Consider the following 22,929-nt stretch of genomic DNA (forward strand, 5'->3'; position numbering starts at 1 on the left):
GTACAAAAAACTGCTTAGGTACTATTCCAGCATTAAGACCAGTATCTTCAAAGTCAGGCAAATGTAGAACTGTAACCATTTTATTCTTTGATGTCCTATAATTTGGTTTATGCAGGTAGGATAAGATGGATATGGTGAGTTGTTGGCAGTTAGTGTGTCTTAAATGGATAAAGGGCCAAGGTTTTTGGTTATCCCTCCTTTCCATTAGAAACCAATACTTAGCAAAATACAATGAAAATGTTGCAGTATTGTCACATTACTTACCCTCACTTTCTGTTTTTAGTCCATTGCCAACTGGTAGCAGTCTGTAGACCATGACTTGAGCAGCACTGAACAGAAGCAAGGGTTGGTCTCCAGCCAGGTATTACTGGCCATTCCTTAAACCAGAGCTGATTATTTAGTAGACAAATTACTACATTTGCATTTTTTCACCATAACGTGTACTTTTCCACAATTAAAAGTTAATACTCTGATACATCCTTGGGTGCTAGAATGGTATCAGTTTGCTAAAACACAAGCTTCAAGTCTTGAGGTAATAGGACTGGCTAGGTCAAAAGATTCCAGGATGGAAACACACTGGGTCAACCTAAACACAGGAACAGACCCAACCGCAGACCTTGGAGAGCTCGATAGAACTAGAACAGGCAGCCAGGGAACAGGAGGGCTGGAATGAGAGGCCTGGCCCAAGCTACTGTGTTGGTGATTCAGTCTTGGGCAAGGTGATCAGAGGGCATAGCAGGGCCTCAGGTTCCTTTGGTTACAGTAATATTGAGGGTTTTTAAAAATTATTATTAATGATAGTTATATACTCTATTGTGGAGAATTGGGAAACGACTGAAAAATACAAAATGTAAAATTAACAATTTTCTGATATTTTTGTCTTTCATTTTCTATATTCTATATAATTGGTTGTATGTATAATTTTATTAACTTTTTAACTATATTATGCACATTTTATCATTAAAGCAAATTAATGATGTACTTAACCAATTTCTTACTGTTGGACATTTAGGTTATTTCTGTTTTTCTAATTATAAATAATGCTCTAAGAGACGTGGTCTATATCTTTATTTTCTTATGATAAATTGTAGAATTACTAGATCAAAGGTTTTGATATATGATTAACTGCTTCCTAAAAAGGCTGTATTGATCCACACTTCTAGTATTAGTTAATGATGCCATGCCCTGGCCAGCACTGGGGATGATAGTTTTTTAATCTGATATTTTCACTTGTCATTATCAAACATGCTTTTATTTGAATTTCTTTAACATTGTTGATGTTTATTAACCATTTGAATTTTATTTTGTCCATGATCACTTTATACCATTTCCCATTTTTTGCATTGTCTTAAGATGTTAATATGTATTGTTCCCAGATGGCCTCTTAATTTTTGTTTAATTTTGAATTAATTGATATAGAGCAGAAGTATAGGATAATTATCTAAAGGTCTTTTTTTATCTGTCTTCCTGAAGTTAAATGAAAATTCTTAATTATTGCCCTTCACTTGACTCTTAATAGTAGTTTTAATTTAACTTCAAACCTGTCTTCTGCCTACTGGTTTTACAATGTAATTGCCTTTTTGTTTTTAGATTTTTAAAAATATTACACAACTGGATATTTATTTAAAATGAGAGACCATCATCAATTAAAATACAACAAACAACAAAATGTAGAGAAATACTTTTATTAATTGACACACATTTTTATAATGACCTTTTCTTACGTATATTGGCTGCAGTCTTTTTAAAATCTTTTTTTGTCCTTGGGTGCAATTTTTGATCACCTCTTCATATGACCACAATTTTTTAAATATTTTTATTGACTAGAAAGACAATTCATTATTCTAGTATGATTGAATAAAATTTGTTTTTTATTGTTAATGGTAGAGATACATACAACATACAACCTCTGCCATGGACATATACATTATTTATAGTATTCTGACAGGTTTGTGTGCCACTAACACATAAATTCTTTATGCCGTGTTTCCCATCAAAAAACAAAAAGCCACATGGATTTATAGTGATAAACTCTGTGTAAAAATCAAGTATATTCCTGTCAGGAGTTGATTTTCATTTTGGCCAGGCATCGATGAGGACTGAATCTTTGCACAATTTTAGTTGTCTGGTTATTGGAAGAATTTTACATTGACAACTTCTTGCTCTGTACATTTCAAACCTTGTTCCCCTCCTATTCCCCACCTACCTCTGGTGTAGAGCACCATGGGACTCATTTATTTATTTCATTCCCAAACCTCTAGCCTGCATTTTTGTTTCATAACAGGTCAGCACAGATGGCTGTGGGAGCATTCCTGGAAGCCATTCCTACACTAGCATGTTTAGCAGTACCTTAATTATTTGTAGAAATGACTGCAAACCACATAAACCTATGTCACTAAAGCAAAGTTACATATATCCTCGACTCAACTTTCTGCATTCCCCAAATTACCACAGCCACTACAATATCAGCTGATTGGAGAAGTAGACTTAACTGATTGACATGAAAATATCTTTTAAAAAAAGTTTTACTAGGATCTATGTCATATACCATACAATTGTCCCATTTGAAGTGTACAATTCAATGTTTTTTTTATTTATTCACAGATATGTGTAACCATCACCACAGTCAATTTTAGAACATTTTCATCACCTCAAGATGAAATCCCAAGTTTTAGCTATCACTCCCCTCTCCCCTTGTCCCTCCACCAGCTCTAAGCAATCATTAATCCACTTCCTGTTTCTTTTGCAAATTTTACAGAACCTTATGTTCAGGAGACTACATTGTCAGGATGCTTCCCAGAGCCTTGGAAGGGGCCCTGAACCTTGAGTTTCACAGGCTTTGTAGTTTGTCAGCATCGATGCCTGTATTTTTCAACTCTTCATTTATTATCCCTGCCATTTACAGAACTGGATGATCTACTAGAGTGTATGCATGTGTGTGTGAAAAGAGCTCAGTTGGAAACTCAGATAAAGCTAAAACGAGGAACTCGAGGATGGGATTCAGAAAGTTACAAAGTTTGTTGACTACCTTAATGACAGTTTTTTTTGAGGCTTCACTTTTCCATTTGAAGCTGAGTTGTATTTTGCGTGTTTTGTATCCTAATCTCTTTTAGAATGTCTCTGAAACATTTTTTCCCTGACATTTCAAAAGCTTCCCATGATGTCCACTATTCTAAGTTTTTTTTAAACGTTTCTTTCTTTGTTTAATTTTTCCATTGACCAAGGAAAGTTCAAGAGTTAGGATTATGGCGTGTCTTTATATAAAAGGTAGAAGGGTAGAAGTTGATGTAGATAAAGCTGTAACATCAAAGAAGGAGGCCAGTACGATTGGTTAACAGTATATGCTTCGTAACAGTATCTCAAATTCCCCAACTGAGTGGAAGACAGACAGTGATGGACTGTATGACCAATGACCCCAACAATCATTGAGCCTAGAATTCAGATTAAACAAAACGATCTTTCATAAATTGACAAGGCAGGGAGTGCCCTCATGAAGGTTTTACAGAGGACCAAGGCAAAGTGACTAATTGTTTTTACACAAATCGGTTATCAATCTAACCTCATGGCTGGATTGGATTGGTTTGGGGACTTAAGGGCCTGTGTTTCCATACATTTCCTATGGAACACTCTCATACATTCTACAGAAAAAGACAATTCCGGACAAAACAAAAACGTGCATATAGACAAACAGGAAAAGCAAAGCAAAGGACAATGAGCAGTGTGGTTGGCAGCTCTAAGGTGGGCCCGGCGACACCGGCCGCCCTCCCCTCACGCATGGACTGCACTTACAGATCAGGCTACACAAAGCTTGCAGTCTTTGCATTGAGTCTCCCTCTGAGAGAAGCCCTCTGCCATGTGAGCTTCCCAACAGAGAGGCCATGTGGAAGGGAACGGTCAGTGGGAACCTAAGGCCTGCTGCATGATAAGCTTGCAGGGAGGTCCTCTCCTAGTTGAACCTTGTACGTCATCGCCTCTGTGAGAGCCCTTGAGCCTGAGGCACACAGCCAAGCTGCATCCAGATTCCTGGGCCTCAGGTTATGAAATAATCAGTGTTTATTGTTTGAAACTGCTATGTTTCGTGGTGATTTGTTATACAGAAATAGACAACTAATACAAGCTAGGGTATGGCACAAATATTTATCAAATAATATACCTCCTAAACAAAAGGTCTAATGATCTTATAGAAGACATAGGTCAGATGGCCAAATGGTGTATACCTCTGTTGCATTCACGCCAAGAGGCAACTTCTGCAACTCAAATCTCCCTGTATTTTAATTCATCAGTGCCTGTTTCCTGCATTGCTGGCACACAACCCACAAACCTTTACAGTGTTTTGACTCAGGAGCTTTTGGTTTCAAGGGCATAGATAAGATGTGGAGATGCCTTTTCTCTGAAGCCTGAATGCTGTAAATCAAGAGAGCAACTGCTCAAGGTCACCCTGTATCCTTAGATCTTGAGTGACAAGAACCCCTAGTAGTCTGTGATTTATTTTGTGTTTGTGATATGTGATATGTGATATGTGAACAGTACCCGGGGCAGGTTCTAAAACATCCAGAAGAGAGTCCTAGAGTCGAGGGAAGGATGGCACTGCCCTAAGTAGGGCAGGTTGGATCAAGCCTAGACTGTGAGCCTGACTGGCATTGTTCCTGTATCTGTTTTTGTCTCCTTTGTACCCACATTGCATCTAGTGAAGTCTTGTGGAAAGCCTCATCCTTTTTCAGCTGAATTAAGACCTACCAAAGAGAAGGGAATTGTTTTGCTTTGTGGGAGAAGCACCAACACCCTTCAGGGAAGCTTGCTAATGATTAGTCAAATTCCAAGAGCCCCAAGGACAAAGTAAACCTAGGGGGAAAATCAATAGGGTCTAGTTGCTTTTCGTTGAGGAGAGCAGCTATCTTGTTCTGTCCCCAGATTGACTTGCCTTATACTAACATTCATTCCTACTTCAACCAAATGCATCCTTTCTTTTCTCTGTTTCTCCAGTCCTTGCTTTTAGGAATTTCCAGCATTTGCACCTATCCTGGCTCCAGAGCTGTTTCCAGCATGTTCACTAGGGGGGTTATTTAACTTATTTGCCTACTTGTCCTGTCCTACATACCAGTCACATACTTCTCATCCATCTTTGCTCCCCAGAAGTAGAGCACGGAGCTTCAGGGGACAGGCTAGTTTCAAATTCTAGCGTAATCTTGGGTAAGGTATTTATTTCTCAGTTTACTTACCTGAAAATTTGGCTTAATAATCAGAATTATCATAAGAGTTACATGAGATATTTAACTGTTCAGTGCCATTCCTGGTTTATCTTTATGCCTCAATCCATGTTCATTTGTTTGCTATAGGACAAAGGGCTAACTAACTCTGTGAAGGTTAGTGGTGGTTGTGGGGGTATTGTTGTGAGTGACAGCATTTGAAAAGGTCAGAGGACCAGCGGTGGATGAGAAGAAAAAATTCTATGTCAGGAGAAGGCTTTTGGAGAACGCTAGTCTTGGGAGATCAGATTTTAAGCCTTATACAACAAAGTTTCTCCCCTCACCTCCCCAAAAAATCCAGTGTCATTGAGGTATAATTAACATAGAATAAAATGTACTTATTTTAACTGTACAGTTTGATGGTTTTTTTCACATGTATTTTCCCATGAAACCACCAGCACAATAAGATAGTAAACATATCCATCACTCTCCAGTGTCCTTCTTCCTCTCTGTAATCCCTCTCTGCTTTCCTCCCCATCTTCTCACCCCCAAGCAACCACTGATCTGCTTTCTGTCATTATAGATTAGTTTGTATTTTCTAGATTTATATAAATGGAATCATCCAGTATGTTCTCCTTTTATTCTGGCTTATTTCATTTGGCATTAGTATTCCCAATAGACAACCCAGCCAAGGCACTCTACACTGATCTTAACGTGGACATTTCCCACTCACTAGCTCAGTTTTCACTTGGTAATTTTTTTTTTCAATCAAGAGCATATTTTTCTCTCCCCGTTTTATTACTGGAGTTAATTTTGCCTGAAGGGAAATTAATGGACTTAATCACTCTCATTGATAGCATACCACATTTAAAACAAACAAAATTTGAATTATAAGGAAAGCACCAAGTTCACTGTATGGGTCAGTGGGGCTCAACCTGTGATTGAGGAACTTGGTGTAGCGGTGAGTGTTCAGTGCGTTTCTACAACTGCTGATCTTTAATAGCTGTCAAATAGTTTCCACAGTGCGAATTTTTTGCTAAAAAAAACAAATGGGCACATCGATCAAATATCATTCCCTGTACAAATAGCTTTTCACTACGTCTCAATGAGAAGACATTCTAGGGCCTCTGCTTTTCACTCACAGCTCAAGTCTGGCTTGCTTTCGCTTCTGCTGGCAGCCGCTGAGGTGAGCATCTCTTCCCTCCATAGTTTGGAGTGGCTCTGAACACTTAGGAAGAAAGTGAATTAAGAATTGTTTAGCTTCCTCCTTGGAGCCGAGTCCTGGGCTAAGCACTTTCAGAGATCTATTGCTCTAATTTCTCCCAGAATCCTGGGTGGTAAAGTGTTACCCTGAAGCTTTCTCCATATTCACAGGCCCATGGAGGCAGAGTCCTGCCCTGCTACCCAGGAGCGCTGCTATGAAGATTCAAGGACTTGCGAATAAGGCGCCAGCCCCGTGCTCACGCACGCAACGTGGCAGGTTTCTGCAGCCGTCTATCCTCCAAAAATTTCTCTGCACCAGCGGCCAGGCCAGATGTCTCACTTGGTCATGATTTATGCAGTGGCAGTGGCAAAACCAGATACTTTACTTACACTTGATTTTATTTAAAGAATAAAGACGTATTCTCTGCTGCCGGGGTTCTTCTTAACCTGGGGCTCACGGATTCCACTGCAGAAGGTCTCTAACTTCCTGAAATGGTACCCAAATGTTGGTAGTAAGGGCCCACGTGCATTCTGCCGGAAGGACTACGGCTTTCATCAGGTAGTCACGAGAGTTGTGACCCGAAAAGGTTTAGGAGTCAAAGCGGTAGATATTCCAAAGGAACTGCAGTTGGGCAAGACCGCTGCGATGAGCAGCTGTCTAAGTCGGGTCCTCGGTGGGCAGCACACAATTTTTCTACAGCTCGCTGCAGCGCCACCTTGTGGCGGAACTGAGATGGCCGCACTCCAACCCCGCCCATTCCTCCGCTCTGGGCAGGACATCTCCACTGGGCATGCTCAGTACCAAGGCCTTGGGTTGGTTTCCTAAGCGGAAGCTAGTGCAGTGTGTGTTTTTCCCAGGGTACTCAGCGCTGCTGTCATGGCGGCCTCCTTGGTCCGATATCCGCACATGGGTTTCTACGGTCGTGGGTGTATTCACAGCAACTGTTGCCACTAGACTTTGGTGTCTTTGGACCCTCCTCCTTCCACTTTCTTTTGCTGACTCTGGTGTGACCCTTTTGGGAACCTGTTTTGGCTGAGGGTTCGGGATGATGTGGACCCCGGAGCTGGCAATTTTGAGGGGCTTCCCCACTGAGGCTGAGCGGCAGCAATGGAAGCAGGACGGAGTCGCCGGCTCAGGTGAGAGGCGCACCTGCCAGGGACTTAGGCCAGACTGTGAGAAGAAGGAGTGGCGGCAGCTGGGTTCTCATCCCTCCTCGTTTAATGTTTTTCCTGCCGAAGTATTGGCGATTTCTTAAGGCTTTGGGTTGTTGCATCCTTGACATTGTGGGCGTGGTCCTCAGGCTTCCTGACTGACTTTACCCCAAACTTCTCACTGCCCAGGTTCAGTAATAACAACAATGGCGATATCAGTTACTTTTCTAAGCTCTTAACATTTACATGGTCGTTTAATTCTTGTAATGGACATGTAAGGTAGATGCAGCTTTTAATCCCATTTTACAGATGAAGACATTGATTTGCTAAGTAGTTTATTTGAGGTCATACAGCTGGTAAGCAGCAGGACTGAACTGAGGCAGCAAAGATGTAATTCTTGCGAGCAATTTACATTTAACGGAGACAGAGTTAAAGCACAGTTATTAGTGGGATATAAGCATATCTGATTGTGGGATTTAGGCTGGACCCAGAAGAGAAATAACAATTTAGGACAGTATACAAGTGCTGTGTGTGCGCTCGAGTGTGCGTGTACGTGTACAATAGCTGCTGCAGGAGAGGTAGTTTCTGAACTCTGGCGGTCTGAAAAAGTTTCATGGAAAAAGTCAGATTTGAGCTGATTTTTGAATAAAGGGTAAGATTGACAAGTGCAGAAGAGCTCAGCATGAAAAATCACAAGTGTAAAAGTGTGGAGGTAGGAATGTGTATGGGATATTAGGGGAACAATGAGTGAACCAGCCTTTCATCAGGGAGTATAGTGGAGGTAGGAGGAGCCAAACTGTGAAAGGTCTTAGAACCTTGACTAGGGAAACTTGTCTGTTGTCAGTAGGAGTCTTCTTGAATTCCCAGCAGAAGGGTGAGAATACTTACTAGTGAGGAATATTATTCCTGGGTCTAAATTCTATCTTATTGCTTACTGTATCATGAGCTGCTGATTCTAGAAGTGATGTTTGTAGAATGATGGTAATTTGTTCAGTGCTTTGTGGTTAATGTATAGCAAGCATTATAAGTATATACTTTTTAAAAAATACTAAATTGTAGATTTACCTAATAGTGTTATCCTTTATAGTATAAAAAATTGTTCTTTTGGATTATTGGACTAATTTTTTATATTACAGAGAGCGGATCTTTCCTACAATTGCTGTTAGAAGGGAACTATGAGGCCATATTCTTAAATTCATTGACTCAAAATATTTTTAATTCAACGACGATGACCGAAGAAAAGATCGACAGCTACCTAGAGAAGCAGATATTAACATTCCTGGATTACTCAACAGATTTGGACAAAACCGAAAGGTAGAATTTTATTTGAAGTTTTCACAGAGAGACAGACTCTGACTACATTTAACAGTTCCTTGACAGTGTAAGGCACTAATTTGAACAGTTGTTGAAAAACCTGTCATTACATTTAGTCAGGACTTACAATGTACCAAATAATCTATATAAGAACTTCTGTCCAGAGGCCCATGAGAATGATAAAGTAAAGTGATGTAGGATATCAGAGTTTCACATATGAAACTGGCATATAATTTGATGGTAACTGCTAACCCACTGAGTTTCCAAATGCTTACATCTGATAGTTTTTAGTGATAGGCAAGACTTTAGACCTTACTTCCTTTTAACTGGAAAGCATATACTCTCCATCTGCTATTTCTAGATAGCTGAGTAATACTCGTAACTGCTTTTATTATGATTTAGATTGTTTTCTCTCTAGTGATCAGAGAACTTAATGTTTTATTATGGGACCTTTGGTTTACCTTCTTTTATTAAAGTTTATGTAATTTTATAGGATTAAGTAAAATAGTTACTCAGCAGTGTAACTGTGTCTTTTAGTGGTTTATATATATTTTTTGTTGCAAATTTGTAAATATACTTCTTTCTTTCCTCTGTCTGTAGCATCCATGTTAACTTTTCATTATCTTTAAAATGCGTGCAATTTTGTTTGCCATTATTTCTAGGGAATGTCTTCATTTAGTTCTTTAACAACTAAACTAGGTGTTGAGGTTGTGAAGAGAAATAAGACAATTCGTATCCATAAGGAGTTCACAAAAGAATGTTACTATAGACACTTTATTTTAAAAAATAATATTCCTTTTCATTTTTCTGGTTTACTTGTAGTTTACATTCCTGCAGTGTCATTCCTGATTCTTATTTAGCTGTCTGAAGTGTGTGTGATCATAACAACTAGCTTTGTAGTACATTTTAAAACGCACAAACACACAAATGCATTATTCACTGGCAGAGCAGAATTCCAGCTTGTCACACAGTTGCTTCATTTTGAGGAATTTGCAAGTGAAATTGTATTTGCGAGTTACCTTAAGGATTTTGATTTTTAGTTGTGGTAGTTATATTAAAGCTTTTAAGATCTTGCTACATACCTGTTTTTCCTAACTTTCCTAATTTCTAACTACAAACAGGCTCTTTGTCACCTATTCTTTTTAGTGAAGCCTATTCTTTGCTCTGCTCTCAGTTGTGCTACTTCCAGAGCTTTATGTTCTGGTTATCATAGGCTCGTAGGTTTGATTTTTTTTTTCTTCCTTAAAGAATCTTTTTTTTTGAGGCAGGGTCTAGGAGATATAGAGAAAAATTACATCTTTACTGTCTTAGGTTCAGTTTTACTTTCTGTTCGGCATGAAACTTCAAGATTCTTTGGCTGTTATGTGTTAGAGTTGAATCCCCACCTATTTTTCTTAATCCAAGAGTTAGAAAATTACAGCTGGTGGGACAAAGTGGCTAAGAATGCTGTTTACATTTTGGGAATATAGAAATATGTGTGACCTGCAAAGCCTAAAATATTTAATATTTGTCCCTTTACAGAAAAAGTTTACCTACTCCCTGTCTTAAGCCAAAGCAGGATTGAAAAAAAAATAGATTCAAGTGAAATTTCTAGGAATCTTTTGTTCTAGCACTTGGTAATACAGGATTAGTAAAATATTGTTTAAAAACAACTTTTTGTTGTCAGTTTCCTTTTGTATAAAATCAGTTTAACGTACATCTTTGGCAATGTCAGAGCTGTTAAATAGAATGCAAGAGAAATTACAAGTGTCTGATCAGAATCTGAGCTAGCACTGTTTAAGAGAACTTTCTGTGTTGATGGAAATGTTCTATATCTGTATCGTCCAGTTCGGCAGTCACGAGTCACATTCGGCTCTTGACACTTGATATGTGGATGGTGTGACTGAGGGATTGAATGTGAAATTTTGTTTAATTTTAATTAACTTAGATTTAAAAGAGCCATATATGGCTCATGATTATAATATTGGATATTGCAGACCTAAATTGTTTAAGTTTCAGAAAAATTTTTTTGTAATACTTTTGGATAATCTCAAGAAATGGTGATTGGTATCTTACATTTTTCTTAATAACTGAATTGACATAATATGTGGTTATACAGTGATAGTGATTCATATTTATTTCTTTAACTATTCTTATATGCAGACAACAGCTGATATTCCTAATTGGCGTGAGCAGTTTGCAGCTTTTCGTTCAGAGTAACTGGACGGGGCCTGGTGTTGATTTACACCCTCAGGATTTTTTGCCATCTGTTTTGCTCCAGCAATTCAGTGAGGTACGCTTCTTGGAAATGTCATATATAGTCATTACTGTGTTATTTATTCTTCAGGAACTGGTCTTTATAAACTGAAGTTAATAGTTGGGAAGAAAGAAACATGAATTTATAGCTTGTAGAAAATCTACTAAGAATGCTTGTTCCTTGATCAGATTTTCAAACATTTCTGGAAGTTTCCTTGCCAATCTCAAATGCCCCTTCAGACATCTCCATTTTATGGAGCTCGGTGGGCTGCTCTTTTTTTCTGAAGTACACAGCCGCACCAGTCATTCAGTCGCATATATTACCACAGTTATATAATGGTCTTTTCTGGCAAAATGGCAAACCTGGAGATCTGTTTAATTTTGTTGCAAGTTTTGCAACTTTACTTAAGAATAGTTCCCAGGGGTGATTTCCTTTATATTACAAATGCTTTTTTAAAGTGCCTGGCACAGAAGTCTCCATGGTGATAACAATTATTATGTGTATATGAAAATAATATTATTGACTTGCATTAGTGGGTCATTAGTAGAGCTTGCAGTTTGAATTCCTTAGGAGTTTTTGAGCACATATACATAGGGCTTGGTGACTGTGACATTCTCTGAAAAAGAAGTATGGTAACTTTGATTCATCCAGCCACCTCAGAGATCTTGAGCATAACTATTAATCACTCAGCTTGGAAAAAGGGCCCCTTACCACCCAAAGTTTATACAGCAAAAGGGGCCTGTTTTTCTGTTACCTGGTTTCCTAGAACTAGAAATAGCAAATGAAAGGGGAATGGAGTTCTTACAGATAAGTGCTAATAATTTGATGTTAGCATGGAAAGAGGGTTACAAAGCAGCTGTAATCTGAAAACCACAATAATTAGCTCTGTGTTTATCAGTTTAGTGAATCACTTTATTATATTGCAATAGAATAAAGTTCATAATGCTGACCCTAAATCAGGTTAAAAGATCTTCTGTATTTTATGTCTAAGAAGGAAATTTAATCTACACTTCACAAAGATTTTTATCCAAAATGATTAAAATAAAGTCCCAAAGATTATGGCACTTAAAGAGATACGCTTCATTCATGTAGAAATTTACTTATACGGAACATCTCATTCCCTCTCCTATTATGTATGAAACAGTTTCTGGCTTCTATGCCCCTATAGTGTAGCTTAGAAATCCACCAACCAGTCAAAGTTATAATATTTACTGAGCACCGATGAGTGGTTCAAGTGATACATGTGTTATATTAATTTGTTATAATATATTAATCCACATGTGTTATATTAATTTGAGGGATTCTCTAGATGAGAGGCTGAAGCTCAAAGTGATGAAAGAAACTTGTCACAGGTCTTATAGCTGGAACATTGGAATCCATATTTCTGGGTCGAAATCCAGTAGTCCTTTTGCTATACTAGTTTAGAAGCACCTGTAAAGTCAGGTAACAGTTGAAAGTAGTACAGAAATGGGTTCCATAAGAGATCCAGACTATAAGAAGTATTGAAAATATTGAAATTAAGGAAGACATCTGAGGAAAGTGAACCTTTTAGCTGGGAGTGGACCTTGAGCCAGGACCTGCAGGGTGATGAGGAAATGGAGGGGTAGCGAAGAGCAGGAAATGCATTCTGGGTGCAGTCATGGGAGTAGGAATTTAGAGGGGAGAAGAGTGTGGTGTTTATGGGAAAGGGCTGCGTTGAGTCTGTTGGAGTAGCAATAAATGGTCAGAATCGATGGGGTCAGGCTGCATTATAGGACACTTTGAGACCTTGGTTTTAAGTTTTAACAGAACTGCCTCAGACATTAAAAAAAAAAACATAAAATATGTACAGTTCAAATAATAAATTCCTTTGTTCCCACCATCCCACTTGAGAGAGAGATGTTTTCAGCTTCGTAGAACAGAGTGCCCTGACCACTCTCTCCCAGATGTTGTGCCGCTGCCCCTGTGGTGGCCGTGCGGGGCCTGGGCTGGCGAGAGCCTTCAGACTGGTGTCTTCTGCTTTAGCAGCCCTCTCTGTTTACCTGGTGCGCACTACAAATCACATCATCCTCTACATGTGCTCTGACTTGGAAAAGCCTGGGAAATATACTGCCTTAGAAGGTCCCACATGTGTGCTTCCTGATAGCATCCCCGGGCCCCCTCTCTTGAACCACTCCCGTGAATGATTCCATTGCTTTTCTCCACAGTTTTAGCACCTCTGTACGTGTCTCTAGGCAACATATGGTTTAGTTTTGCCAGTTTTTTAACTTTAAATAAGTGAAACAAACTATGTATTCTTTTTTCCCTCCCCTCTTTAATTCTACCCCCCTTCCCTCATCCCCTTCTACCCCTGACCTATGGATGTCGCCGGTTCCCCATAAGAACTGGATCTCTGAAGGTGGGGCTTCTCCTCCCACACGCTCGCGGTGTGCACCCGGGGCCTGGTTCACCTGGGGTATGGTCCGTGGCTCCACCTGGGGTGCGAACCCAGGACCTTCTGCATGTAAAGCAGATGTGCTAACCACTACACTATGGAGCCACCCCAAACTGTGTATTCTTTTGTGATTTGCTTTGCTCAGTGGTATATTTTTGAAATTATACCATTATTCATTTTTACTGTTGTATAGTATTCCAGCCCTATAAATACACCACAATTAATATACCTGTTCTACTCTTGATGGCCATATGGGTTGTTTCCATGTTTTGCAATATATTATGTACAATGCTATTAGGAACGCATCTTCTGGAAATGAATTGCAAGAGTTTCAAAGCACAGTACTTAAAAAATGATAGTATTTGTTTGGTGCAGTGTGCTAAAGGGAGGAGGTTGGTTTTACTGGCCCCCAGGCTGTCGTGGGGCTCCCCCGGGGACTGAGGGGATCATCATTTCAACACACTTGTAAACCCTTCCCAGCACTGAGTGGCGAAGCTCTGCTGTAGTTATGTGTGTGAGCAGAGTTGCTGTGCCCTAGGGTGTAATATGCATGTTCCACTTGCCTCGGTAATGTCAGGGTTATACAATTTATACTCTGTATCAGCAATCCGAGGATTTGGAAGATGGCGATGAAGTTTTATATTTTAAACTGGGGAGTATTTTCTGGTTTTCATTTCTGCGCCGATTCATCCTTCTTAGTTCCTGTGATGCACAGATATTTGTGAATATACTTTACGGTCATGGAGGATAGTCACCAAAGCCAAATTTTCCCTGCTTCCAACTTACGGCCTCGACATTGTTAGCACTGTGTTCTGACCTCTGTGCTAAAAAGCCCCAGGGGAACAGCGCCGAAGGGCCCTGTCTGAGCAGTAGGTCATCTCACACGTAAAGGGTGATCTCCTGGTAATCTGGTTTTGTATGAAGTTGATCTTAGGCTCCCAGATGTTGAATTTTTTCACTATTATGCTGTTAAATATGTGTTTTTTATATGTCATATGCTCTCTTGACTGAGGAATTGTTCTTCAGGGAGTTTTAACCTTTGCTTTGTGTGTTTTTATTGAAAATAGAAACAATCCTCTTTTAAAATGGATCATTTCCAAAACCTCTGGAAGCACATTTAGAACTCAGTTGGAATATCAGTGTTATATGACAGGAGTAGGCAGAGGCTGATTTACTTAAGCAAAGATAGAAAAGCGTTTAATTTTTTTTCATGAAGATGTAAAGGAACACTAGAAAATTTACTTACTTGTTTCTTCACTTAGTCACTCATTTGTTTATTATTTGCCTTGTTAACACCATGTTCAGAGAACTTGGAGTTGAAGAATAGGAGGTTTAGTCACCAAGCCCTGGCTTTGGCTATCAGAAATAATAATTTTCAGGTAGTGTAATATGGGCTATCTCTTTGTATAATTTTTTATTTTTTACCATACTAAATTGTTTGTTATTTACCTTTAGAGATTTCATTTAAAAATAATCATCTAGATTTGTGCTAGAACAGGTACACATATTTCTCAACGTGATCAGAATAAGGGTTCTTTTTCTTAAAGGCATGTCCTGTCTTCTTGTACTTCACCAGTTTGGTGTGGACTTCAGGAAATGTTATAGCCATCGACCTGACAAGATGCGTCAGAGAGGCTGCAGGTTTGGTTTGGGCGCATTAGGTAGGCTCTTCTCTCGAGTTCTTAAGTCAGTGGACTCACTTGTATACTTGGCGTCTCCGTTTGGAGGCCTTAGCAGATACCTGACTCACTGTGTCCAACACTGAGCTCATGATGAGGTTCTCCAAACCGAGACCTCTTCTAGTGTCCGTATCTCAGTTACCCATGTTAGCATAATATCGGGTGTCAGTGAAGGCTGGAAGTGAGCCCGGCCCCATCGTAGGCCTTCCTAAGGCATAGCACAGCCCTGGCCTTGCTGAGGAGCAGGGAGGGATAGAGAGCTCTGGGGAAGGCAGTGTGGGGTGGTAGGAAGAACATTGGTTTAGGAGTCAGAAAACTTGGGCTTGCAATCTCTGTTCAGACACTAACTTCTGTGTGATTTTGGGCTCCACTTAACTTTCTTGGACCTAAAATTGAGGGAGTTGTAATCACTTCAAAATAGTTCCTTAATTATTGAATTTTTTTTTTTTTTAATTCTACTCTCGGCTTGGTGATGGTCATGCGTGTTAAATCTTTATTCCACTGTTACACTTCTCAGTTTAATTTAATCCTTATAAAAACTCTATGAGGTATAGGTTCTATTATTTCATTTTATAATTGATGAAATGGAAGCTTCAGTTAAAAAATTTATCTATGCCCACGAGCTAAGAAGAAGCAGAAAAAGACACCATCCTGTGTCTGAGAGATTAGAGTCCATATTCCTAATGGTTAAGCATTCCTAAAAAAAAACCTAATGGTTGCATTCTGCTGTCTATTTTGTGGCAGCTGTCAAAATGAAGCAGTTCACATTTTAGAAACACAGGTACTTTGTCCATCATAGAAAATCTCTGTTCAGTTGAGAAGTGGATTTTTCAAAGGCATCCCATTTTTGTAGCTTTCCATTCCCTCTGCTCTGTGCTTGTATGGCTCCCCAGCATTTGATATATAAGACCTTGTTGTTGTTTGTCTTGATAGTAATTATGGAGCAGACATGCTTTTTGATGACATTTTCTAGCTAGTGAAGCATATGTGAAAGTGTTTGATGTAAGTACTTTAACATAGGGATGCTTTTTATTGAGATGATATTTTATTGTAAGTAAATTTATAAAGTCATGATCCCTCTTCAATATTAGCATTTGGGCCCCCTGTTCCTCAGGTACAGGCAGATGGGCGGCTGTCTGCCGGGGCAGGCTGGATTTATAGATTACTGAGGGCTGCTCTAACATTACAATTCTACCCAGTGCCAGTTGCTGTGTTTCAAAGCTGGAGTAACTGGACAATAAGTATTATAATGAGACATAAAATTAATATTTTGTTAAATTATATCATCTTAGCTTTTTTTTTTTTGCAGGTCAAGGAACTGGATGCAGTTGTACTGAGTATGCTCATTCAAGATGGTGAATCAATCTACAGCCTGACCTTGAAGCCTATACTGCTATTATTAGCACGAATTATCCTAGCAAATGTCAAGCATAAACTGACAGCTATTCAGGTAAGGGAGGAGAAGGAGCATGAAGATTCATACCCAGGTGTGACTTTTGTGCTGATTACCATCAGACTTTAGTGTGATGTTGACAATATCTCTGTTCTCTAAGTTGTATTCTGGGTATTTAATTTTAAAATCTGATGAAAATAACTGAAAACTTTCTCCCCTCATGATATTCATCTAGTATAAAATGAGATTATGTTGAGCCTTTTTAATAGGATTGTATATATGTGTGTATGTATGTGTGAAGTATGTAAATGTTCATTCTCTGAATCTTAAATATTGGTTTAAAAACATCCTTCATAGTCTTTTATGAATTTCATGAAAGGATAATGAGCACTAGTCAGAATGGTGTCACTATTGCAGTAGATCTTAATCACTATTTCCTGATTTACACCCAACCTTGTTCAGTTATTTGGCTTGGATTGAGTAGAGCATTTGTTGAGTGTTACATGGTTTCTGTAGGTCACATATAAATCAGTGAGAAGAAGCAGTCACACTCACAGAAAGCTAATAGGCAGTAGGAGGTGACAAAAACCACAAGAGAGATACAAAGAAAGTCTTTGGAGGTGAGATAGAGGTGCCAGCTGTGCTTTGTGCAGTCTCTGTTCTAACTACCCAACTCTCACTATTCAGCCTTGCGTTGTGGTGTGAAAGCAAAGGAAGGGGTGTAACTGTTGTACCAATAAAGCTTTTTTTATGGCCACTGAAATTTTAATTTCATATGCTTTTCAAATGTCACAAAATGTATTCTTTTTTTAATGATTCTTCTTTTTTAATGAATAAGCAAGCTGTAGCTGATTGTTGCAGCTTCGGGATGCAGACCTTATACTGCCAAAAGTAAATCTAAATTTTATGTGAATCTCCCAATTTCTAAGTGTGGGCTAGAAAATTTTAAGAAACACGATATTTCTATGGGCAAATGTAGTCTTGGTTGGTACCATGCGAGGGCTTACTGTCATAAGCATTTAAGTTTAGACAGAGAAGAGGCAAGAAGGCAAGTGATGTCTCTGTCAGCAACTCTCATGAGAGACAGGATTTATTTGGAATCACAGTTGCCCTTGAAGAGTTTTTAATAGATGAGTTTCAACATGTCCTGGCAGATATAAGGTCTTATCTTTGATTTTTTAGTGACATTGGTTTGAATAAAAAAGCTTTCCTCAAGTTGATCTGAGTTAAATGGTCCTACAGACTAACTAGCACTTGACTCTAAAGAAAGTACCACCAAGGCCTGAGGCTGCTAAATGGCATTATTTTCTTTCTAGTGAGACTAGTGATCATTAAGAATGAATGGTAGAATTTTAAGTTTTGTTTGTGGGAAACTTTCATCAGCAAATATGCTGAGCATCATTTGAATAACAATACATGTACTATCCACAATTTAGGAGAACAAGTTAATTGGTGAACTGCTGGTTGTGGGAGTCATACTTGGTAGGGTTGGAGGGACAGGCTATCTGAAATTCTTGGTAGATGCTAAACAACTTTAGACTTCAGCTGAAAACCTGCTTGTTGTGTATCACTATGCAAAGATCACTTTGTGCTGAAATCTTGCCTTTCAATGGAAACATTAATGTTATTTTCCTTTTTAGTCTTGAATATATTATTCTGTAAATGATAATGTTAAAATGACTTCTTTGATAAATGAAGATAAAATGATAAAGAAGAACACTTATCCAAATTAATTTTAATATTTTAAATTAATTTAGAATAAGTTGGCCCCTAAGAAATGTATCAAGTTGTTTATTATAATATTATTTTCATGGGATGATTCCCCGCCCCTCCCCCGCATCTGTGAAGTATGTAATCTAGTATTAGTAATATGTAAATGTTGAATGAAAAGAACCTTGGCTTTGAAATCAGAGCAGTTTGTCTGGCTCAGCCACTTAACAACTATGTGACCTTATGCTAGTTAATTTCTATGAATATCAGTTTCCTTATTACTAAAATGGAATAAGGCAGCAAGCATTTATTGGGTGCCTATTGGGTACATATGCTCCGTGCCTTCTAGGAGGTTATTGACTAATGTGACTTCTCAATCAGAACATTATGTAATAAGTCCTATAATTAGGATATGGGGTCTAGAACTATCTAAAATGAGGCTTAAAGTTTCCTTTTATATCAATGCCTCAGATTTGCTATTAAGCAATTCTTGGCAAATAGAAAAAGGTGCTTTCATTTTCTAGTAGAAAATAGGCTGCACTTTGTTTTGTACTTTTCCTTCTATGTAAAGATTTTGGGTTAAGAATTAGTTTATAGATCTGATTTATAAGAGTTTGACATCTTATGTTATAGGTTTCTTAAAAGGGCAGTCTCTTTGGATCTATCTAAATTCCCAAGTCTAGAAAAGGAAAGAATATGCTGCCAAACCTGACTCACTTATTGCTGACAGCAGATAAGGGACAGATAATTGCTATGTAGACTGACTTAATGAGCTTTACTGATAGGAAAAGAATGACGTAACACTTCAGAGAATTAAATTAAAAATGATGTGAAGCTTCTTTCTGTTAGATAATCCTACATTTACTTATATGGATTGAGGAAACAGCATTAGAGAGGATTTTGTTATAAAGTCAGAATTCATTTGTGATTGTATCGTTGTTGGGACAGTTGTGCTGTGTAGCAGTTTAAAAGGGAACCAGGCAGTTTTATCCCTTAGTTAAATGCAGAAGTTAAGTTCAAGTAAAATAATACTTTTGGTAATTAAGCATGATCTCTCCTATTAGTAGGTATCGCTTTAAAAAACAAGGAAATTAATTTCTCATACCTTCATGCAATACAATTCCAAGTAACATAGTTTTAATTAATTTAGATGATTTAGTGCATGATCATACTTGATACTTTAATGAGTCTATCAAAAATATTTAACACTTATAACTTGTACGCACGTGCACATGCATAGAGGAAGATTTAGAAAAATATGAACCTTTGTCACAGATTTTCTTGGGGAAGGAGGATGGCATTGAGGTAGCAGAAGAGAGATGTTCACTCTTCACTGTGTTTGCCTCTGTATTGGCTTGTTGTTTTTCTTTTTTTTTTAAATAATGGTGTGTTGATCAAGTAAGAACAAGCATCAGAGAAGGGAGAAAAAGTGACTGTGTTCTAAGCCTGTGCATTAGTTTAAGGCAATGTATAAAATGCAGTCTCTACGTTCAAAAAATATCTGGACTAGGCAGTTACATACACAGGTGAAAAACAAAAACTATCCAATGTAGTGCTAACTTCTAGGAACAGTGTAGAAATTCAGAAGTAAGAGACTGGCGTGTGCCACACAAGTGGGAGAAGGCATCGTGGAAGAGGTTTCACAGATGTGTGGAAGCGATCTTCCAGGTTTGGGGAATAAATGAATCCAAGATATTTCTCACATTGCACTTTGTGCAAAATATGTTGCTTTGAGGAGGATGCAGACATGAGTAAGACATGATGTTTCATCTCGTATAGACCGCAGACAACACCGAAAGCTAGGGATGATAGACATGAACACAGTGGAATGTGTTTGCAAAGGGCGGTTCAAATAATATGCTGGAAGTGCAGACAAGGGAAGGTGTTACTCCAGTCGCGGGAGGCCCCCAGAACTGTTGGTACGTGGGTTACGGTGCTGACAGTGCCACAGCAGAGCTGGATGGTTACAGCAGACATTTTAAAGGAGGAGACAGTAAGTTCGAAATGGCATCAGGAAGCCCAAAGGGCTAAAAATAACAGGTTTTGCAAGAACATAGGAGAGGCGTTATTCTTGTGGAAGACATAGAGGTGGCTTTGGATATTACTGAAGAAATAGCAGTGAATGGATAAACTTATCTAATAAGTTCAATTTCACAAATGTAAAATTCTAAAACTTAATTTCAATTAATGTAAAACATTTTTTCCAAAGGGTCCTATTATTTCAGCTTACACGGTGCCTTCTTTTTCTAGAGCTTGCCATGGTGGACTTTGAGATGTGTGAATATTCATCAACAGCTGCTTGAAGAACGCTCACCACAGCTTTTTGCTCTTGCGGAAGATTGTATCAATCAAGGTAAGTAGTACATTTTGTTTGACGTGGGCATGTACCTCCATTTTAATTTCTTGGTTGAAAAATTCCTTTTTCGCTTATTCTTTGACAGGTAATAGTGACTATTTAAGGTTGTTTCTTTTTTTCTGGAAGTAGACTGTCACAAATTATTAGGACGTCTGATTATGAAATTTCTTTTTATCTTTGTGTTTTTTAAAAAGGCAATCACTATCATTTATATTACCTACTTAGAAAGAGTGATTTGTTCTGTGCAGGTCACCATGATTTTATTACAAATTATTTAAAGGTATTTTAATCTAAGAAGCCTTATTGGAAAAAGTATAAACTCCCTTTATTAAAAAAAAAAATCCTTAACTAACTTGAGCTGGAGTAAATTGTGCCAAATTCCACGCAGAAGGGGAAATTATTTATCCTATATCCTATTGAATACATGAAGGAAGGCTTCATTTTTTTAAACATTTGGTAGAAAATACATCTATCATAGAGAGACATTTTTACATCTTCCTTTATTATTTTTACTGTAATATGTAATGTACATATAGGAAAGCACCTAAGTACAAATGAAAATGTTACCCAGTAATTATAATGAGACCCCTGTGTAAACACCCCCACTGCCTTTGTTGCAGGTGCCCCTTGTGTTCCCTAGGAAAGTGTTTGGAAAGAGGGAAAATCTTGGGTTCTTTGACACTTGGTTTTCCTGGACTTTTGGAACAATTATTCTTGGCGAAAGTTGCCAAACAAAACAAAACCAGATTCTCTCATAGTGAAGGAATATTTGAATACAAGTGAACTTGGACTTCATTAGTGAGCTTCTAGATTACAGAGAAGGGATTTGACCTTGGGTGTATCTGATTCCAAAGCCCACACTCCTTTCACGTGACGGGAGTATGGAGTGAATATGGATATGTGTGCATATGCATGAGTAAGGGTTGGGGAGAATGCTGGTTAGCATCGCTCTGGGTGGAGAAGCAGTGATCGGTACTTGAAGAAGGTAGCACATTAATGAGGGCATAAAATAACTCTTTTGTGTGTGCTTGTGTAATTGTTAGAAGCTCCTGTATCTTTCTGAAGTCTTGTTTCCTTCAAGGGTACATCTGTTTACTAACAAGGTAGGTCTGAGTACACAAAGAGGATATTAATTTGTGCAGTAATAAATACTAGTAAGATAGGCAATTGGTTGAAACTAATTTCTCAATTTTTATTTTGTTGTAGGACAAAAATACATGAGCATATGCTAATCTTAGATAAAATGAACGTCTATACATCTGTACATGATTCAAAAGACAAAGTAGGGGAAGTATTCAGTCAGGATAATAATTGAATCACTTATATTGCTTATATTAGGACTTAGTTTATATTTGTTCAGGATTTTAGGTAACTTAAGGCAGTGGAACAAGCAAGGGCATTTTAGACCAAACTTGCATATGTAAAAAATTTTTATTCTGAGCTTCAACTTTGTATATTAAAAAAAGTTTTATTCTGCCACGAGATTTAAACCTGACATGCAATGGCAGATTAGTTGTTTTCTTAAATATAAGGAGTTTACTTTTTTATACAATGATCTTTCTTAAGCGACAACCGAAAATCAGGCTATCCTTTTGCCTGCAGAAGTCTTTGGTCTAATGCTTTTGGATTACAGAGATTTTTTTATGAGCAAATTTAGCCACTCAACCATCTATATTTTTACTTAAACTGTAAGCAATTCTCTAGCTTATGAGCTCCTCGAGGGCTTTTTTTTTTAACTTGTTTTTACTTAGCATAGTACCTATAAAATAGTAAATATTTTGTATGTATTTGTCGAATAGTGATAGCTAATGTTTATTGAGTCTGTTTTACATGCACTTTTTAGAAGAGAAGTTGTAGAACTCCCTTTATTTGCCCTCCATTTTGATTGAATTTTATCTGAGCTAATTTCCATACAAGAATTTTTCAAAAAAAAAAATTATAGAAGTTATGAGAAAATTGATCTGACCCAGACGCCACATGGGACTTCGAATCATCTCATAATAGAATTGCCGAGGTATAGAATTCTCTTCAAAATGAAATATGAAATGGGACTTGGAGAAAATTAAGACCTGACGTTCTACTTAGCAGACATGTCTTATCTTCTTTCTGTTTTTAGTAAAATGAAAAATGTGTACACTGAGTCTTCTCCCATTCATACCATTGCATATTTTTGAAATTGAGATAACATTCTGTAAACAAACTTAATGCAAAGCAGAAGGAAGAGTGGGGATAAGCTTCTAGTTCATGAAATTGGGTAAAGCTTTTGAAAGCCAAGGATAAGCTGAAT

At 38.0% G+C, this 22,929-nt stretch overlaps 1 protein-coding gene across 1 annotated transcript in view; it reads left to right on the forward strand.

Moving 5' to 3' along the window:
• Positions 1-7,188: 7,188 nt before the first annotated feature.
• The window catches only part of TTC27 (tetratricopeptide repeat domain 27), a 137,841-nt gene continuing 122,100 nt past the window's right edge, over positions 7,189-22,929 (forward strand). The window contains exons 1-5 of the mRNA XM_006910377.2: positions 7,189-7,526; positions 8,678-8,855; positions 10,998-11,127; positions 16,493-16,633; positions 20,537-20,639. Coding sequence (XP_006910439.1) covers positions 7,436-7,526; positions 8,678-8,855; positions 10,998-11,127; positions 16,493-16,633; positions 20,537-20,639 — 643 coding nt within the window. The 5' untranslated portion in view covers positions 7,189-7,435. The remainder of the gene's footprint in view (positions 7,527-8,677; positions 8,856-10,997; positions 11,128-16,492; positions 16,634-20,536; positions 20,640-22,929) is intronic.

The sequence above is a fragment of the Pteropus alecto genome, unplaced genomic scaffold, assembly GCF_000325575.1.
Source record: "Pteropus alecto unplaced genomic scaffold, ASM32557v1 scaffold61, whole genome shotgun sequence".
Taxonomy (NCBI): domain Eukaryota; kingdom Metazoa; phylum Chordata; class Mammalia; order Chiroptera; family Pteropodidae; genus Pteropus; species Pteropus alecto.